This window comes from Cannabis sativa, chromosome 7 (assembly GCF_029168945.1).
Source record: "Cannabis sativa cultivar Pink pepper isolate KNU-18-1 chromosome 7, ASM2916894v1, whole genome shotgun sequence".
NCBI classification, from domain to species: domain Eukaryota; kingdom Viridiplantae; phylum Streptophyta; class Magnoliopsida; order Rosales; family Cannabaceae; genus Cannabis; species Cannabis sativa.
The window spans coordinates 25,848,345-25,854,077 of NC_083607.1; the positions used below are offsets into that span (position 1 = coordinate 25,848,345).

The 5,733-nt window shown below is 30.4% G+C and overlaps 1 protein-coding gene across 1 annotated transcript; it reads right to left on the bottom strand.

Annotated features, from left to right (window-relative positions):
* Window positions 1–752: 752 nt before the first annotated feature.
* Window positions 753–2,276, bottom strand: LOC133039823 (uncharacterized). The gene is made up of 5 exons (XM_061118781.1): window positions 1,838–2,276; window positions 1,583–1,756; window positions 1,394–1,498; window positions 1,152–1,323; window positions 753–1,054 (listed from the first exon to the last, which is right to left on the bottom strand). Exons 1-5 carry the CDS (start codon window positions 1,870–1,872, stop codon window positions 965–967), a joined length of 576 nt encoding a protein of 191 aa, XP_060974764.1. The 5' UTR covers window positions 1,873–2,276; the 3' UTR covers window positions 753–964.
* Window positions 2,277–5,733: the final 3,457 nt, after the last annotated feature.

The window sequence follows — 5,733 nt, forward strand, 5'->3', positions numbered from 1 at the left end:
CATAAATAATAAAACAGCAAATTGCAAAAGTGAGGCCCATTATCCACTAATATGGTCGGCCACTTGTATAGGGTTTATCATTTAATATTTTTATTATTTTAATTCCATATAATTCAAATCTAACCCTATGTGGCTTACTATAAATAGATAGTGATGGCTTAGGAAATAATGACATGCATCTTATTCCTTTCAGAGAAAAACTTGAGCCTCCTATTCTTTCTCTATAGCCGCCACTCTTCTTCTCTTTTCTTCTCTTCAATTTCGAAATACCCTAGTGATAGAGTAGTGCCCACACACATCAAGTGGTATCACTACTACAAAAAGGGGTATTTTCGTCGTTTTATAAGTGACATATAAAGATTTTGCGTCGGTCTACAGAACCGACGTGTAATCCGTAGACGTAAATAGTGTTTTATTTGCGTCGTTTTTAAAAAGACGCAAAATACAATTTTCGTCATTTGAAAACCGACGCTAAAAAATTACTTTTCTATTTTATTTTAAGCGTCGGTTAAAAAGTGACGCTAAATGTGTCATGGCATTTTAAAACTGTCACAAAAAACTTATTCCGTCGGTTTAAAAATGTCATATCTATTACGAAAAAACTTTTTTTTTTTTACCTATTGCGTCACTTATAAAATGAAGCACAAATATAAGTAAGGGAAAATTGCAAACTTTTCATGCAATTGTCCCCACCTGCATTATCAAATTTTAGAATAACTCTATATAATAGTAAATACATAATACAAAAAAAATTAAAATAACATTTTTAAAACTTATATTAAATTAGTAATCGATTCTATTAACTAATCACACAATACCAAAATTGTTAATAAAATCGATTCTAAAACTTAAATTCCATGTATATCGTAAACTAAATATAAACTAATAATATATGCAAAAGATAACAATAATCATAAAACTTGTTACTCATGTATTATATCAAAAGTGTAGTAACCTTAAGTACTTAATCTATAATCAATGGCTTCACAAATTCGGCCAACTCATCCCGTACGGCATTGATCTCCTCGTTACTATAGGGAGCGTCTAACTTGAACTGTAAAATAAAAGATCAAAAAATATTAATCAACATATTAAAAGTATATATAATTAAAATACAAACTAAATAGAGAAGAGTAGTTATTCATGTTTACATGATTTTTCAAAAAACTTGCAGGATTAACAACCGTCATGAAACTCTGAATAATCTTCATAACATAATAACCACATTGTATTCCATCCGGCTGCTGTCGACACGTGTATTGGTTGATTTTTACTGGACCCTTGTTTCGTATATTTTTTTCGATCCTGTACATGTCCACAGCACTAAACAAAAAAGAAATTAATTAATGAATTGATTTGTAACATAATCTAAATTTAAAAAATTATAACTTACTTTTGGATACATTTCATAATATCAGTTCGGATAAAGTCATTCGTCGAGTCAAGATATGCAACACTTTGAGTATTGGCATGAATCATAATTGTCAACCAGTGATCACTACAGAACAAAACATGTTAATTCAGTCAACTCACTAATCGATCCATTAGTTTGTTACATTTATTAATATAAAAACATACTTACCCTGAATTCCACGGACATATCAACCATTGTTCAGGTTGCATACCCATCATTCGCTGACATAGATTCTCTGAACGTTGTTTGAGTTTACCAGCTTCAGTTGATACTGAAGCAGGATTATTAAATGCATATGTATTCCTCAACCCACCAAGATTAAGTGTGTGTTCTTGCAAATAACTAAATTAAAACAGATTATTAATAAACAGTTGTATATATAATTTTTAACTTAGATATTAACTTAGTTATTAACTATTATACCTGCACCAAAGAGACATAACAGTATTTCCAATCATATGGAGCTCGCACACATCTTCCACCTCGTCAGCGCTGATCCAACAATCTTATCCTTTCTAGAGGGTCCCTCGCCCGATCTTCTAATTTTTTCTCCGTGGTGATACCAAACCTTATAACTCCTGTCTATACCGTTCTTAAACAAATGTTCTCTTATTTGGGCAATTTTCATACGCTCCATGTTACCACATTTGAGACATGGGCAATGAACCAAATCAGGATTATCTGCATTCTTTGCAGAAAACTCCAAAAAGAAGTCAACACCTTCCCTATATTTTACCGTTAACCTATTCGCACTCATCCAATCTCTATCCATTTCGAAACTTCTAACAAAACAACAAAACAACAATTTAATTAACCTAATTAATACAATAAAATAATTCTATATCAACTTAACCTAATTAATTTAATAAAATACTAATCGTACTGAAATTTCTACCGAAATTTCGACAGCATAACATCTATAATTCGGACGTTCCCGAAAATTTTAAACATGCAACTAATCTATTAAAACATCCACAATAATACAAACAAACAAAACTATAATTAACAGTACAAATATTACCACCCATCCGACCGCAGTCATGCAATTCCAGAACTTACTTCACTATGGATGAATATCTAGGATATTCAAACTCTTCTAGGATTTATAAAATATAAAGAAATAAAGTTTGAGTAGCTTACCAATTCCAAGCTAGCGTTCAAGCAATTTCTTCAAAGAATAGTTTTATACCAAGGATCTAACAAAATGAAAGAGAAATCAGCATATTAGACAATTAAATTTGCAAAAAAAAAGAATCTGTTAAGGGAACAGCAGATTGTATTTAGAAGGAGATTTGAAGAAACGAGAGATTTTATTTTATTTTTTCTATTTAGAAGGAGATTTGGAGAAGAGAGAATTCCTTTTGATCATTATTTATTCTTTTCATGTATTTATTGATGAAAATTTTTCTTAATTATCCAACTTCTACCCTTGGATAGAAAAATCCCAATTTTTGTTATCATAAAAAAAGGAAAAAGAGAAAGAAAGAAAGAAAGAAAGAAAACATTAATTTCATAATCCACCCCAAATATATGAATAAATATACTGTGGTGTGTACACTCTATACCTTAAATTGGAATAAAATATACTGCTTCTAATTCATTTGTTGTATTCTACTATGTATATACCAAAAAAATGACAAACAGAATTTTTTTTTATGAAGTATTTCATTATTGAGCTTCATATAATATAATAATAATAACACTTTTTTTTTTGATAATAACCACAATAATAATTAAGAAAAAAAATGACTATCTACTTTTGAGTAATATTGTTATTTGTTGAACAAGTTGTCAATTAGAGGAAAAACATTATAGTGTTAAATGAGCAATGCTATTAGTAGAATTTACCAATGAAATATAAACTTTAGATTAATCAAATATAAAAGAAATGTGTTGAGTTAGCAACAAACATAGTTAAATATACCTACGTTTCAATCAGGTTCATAATGAAAAATAAATAGACAAAATCAGAGAGCATATTTATTTAATTATTTATTTTTAAAACAAAACCAAGATGACTATAGGCTAAATCAAACAGTAACTAAACGTTGCTTTCATATATCTGCTCAAGTACACATTAGATAATAATTATTTTCTTCAGGTAGAGAAAGAAGAAAAAACTCCATAAATGTTACTGCTAAGAAATCAGACTAGCATAGTATGTTATTTCTTGTGTAATTTATAAAAACCTTATATCGCTTATTGAATAATAATGTTAATGTGTTTGCTATACACTCACTATACGATCTCTTAAATTAAATAAGATATTTAAACAACCTAAGCAGCCAATATATAATACTTAATGAGCAAAAACAAATAAACAAGTAAACCACACAAACCACTATACAGGGAAGCAGAAGAACCATCATCATAGCATAAAACATTTGCACCTCGAAATGATATTGTCAGGATCAGCACCTTGTAAAAATATATCTATATATATATATTTGAAGCTGAATTCGGCTACCAAGAACACTCATCATTTTCCGATCACAAGTGAATTCTACCATAGACATCTAGAAATGGTACTTTTTTCATCAGACGGCAAATATCAAAATGTTCAACGAGATATGGCTCTGTATTTCCTTCATAGCATGCTTTATGAGAAGAAATATTTAAGCAGTTTCACTCATCATTTCTGCTCTAAATTACAGGAGACAGAATCACTTGTTCTAATTTCCTGCAGTGCTCATCAAAATATAAACTTGCATAACTGACAAGCAGGCCACACTTCAAACAATGTCAAAAACCAAGAATTTACTTTGATTCCAATTACATGGACTTAGTTTTTTGTTATGAAAATTAACCATCTTTATTCATCAAAACTAATAAAACCAAATACATGATTGAGTTTCATCTGGTGTTAACTTTATCACTCTATTACATTATTCATTCTGTTAATAAAGAAAAAAAAAGCCAAGAAGTTGAGAAACTGAGTAGTGAGTAGAAGCAAACTTTGAGTAATTTAAAGCTTTCAAACATAGGATTATGATGACATAACTAATCTTATTCATAATTTAAATTTAACACATCGTCTAATTAACCACAAAGCCTAAGACTGATGTGCAAAACACTCTCTCCAATTCCAGTAAAACCAAGTAATCTATCTCCGATTCGGGCAACTTTTCGACTCCATGCCAATGCCTGAACAATTCAACACCATTACAAAATTTTCCAAGGAAATTTCAATGTAGCTAGCTAGTTTAACTTTTATCTAATCTCAAGATGTAACTTCTTGAATTTGAAGGTTCTTTCTCAATACATGTATTCATTTCAAGGTTTCAATGAATTCAAAGGGCTTTTCTATCTTTCCTATAGTCAATGAATCCCCATAAAAATAAGCCAAATGGGTTTTTGTTTTCATGTCCTAACATGTCATCATGCAATTTTTTCAAATTTAGGGATTTTCAATTTCATCAATTATGATTAACACTAATCACCTATCAAAATAACATAAAAATCCAAAACAACCCAATTCAACAGTCATATCAATAATGAAATGGAAAAAAGATAAAACAAGGTAAAATCCCTAAAACAATCATATTAGCTAAATAATATTAATCAAACAAAAGCAAACATTTTTCCCAAATTCAATCACAGATTAGACAAAACTAAATGAAACCCAATTCAGGAAATCACATAAAAATCCAAAGTAACCCAATTCAGCAATCATATCAATAATGTAATGGAAATATAAAACTAAAATAATCAAACAAAACCCAATTCAGCAAATCACATAATCATCAAAAAAAAAAACCAAAACACAGTGAGACTGAGAGATAAAGGAAGAGACTTTACTGTACAAAAGCTTATTTTTTGATGATAAAAATGAGAGACTGAGAGAGAGAGATAGATTATAGTTGAAAAAAAAAAAAAAGAAAAAAAGAACGACAGAGAGATGGAACGAGAGAGACTTACGGAGGTGGGAGAGGAGACCTACGACGGTGAGCTTCAGAATCGCATCAGGCCCTGTTCGAAAATGTGTGTCTCTATGGCCGGTTCGTAATCTCAGTTCAGAGAGCTTCAGACATTCAATCGCAAGAGAGAAAGAGAGGGGAAAGAGAGAGACCTTCAGACTGAAATCGCAAGAGAGAAAGAGAGGGAAAGAGAGCTGTTCAGAGAAAGAGAGGGAAAAGTGAAAATGATATAGTGTATTCGACTAGTGAACAATATGAGAATATGCGTCGTTTTCTCACACTCACAATCGTTTTTAGCGTCGTTTTTAAAACGCCACACAAAGCTTAAGTGAGGCTTTTAAAACGACGCTAATAATGAACGAATTTTTTAAATTTCTTTGACTTTTACCGTCGGTTGGGTAA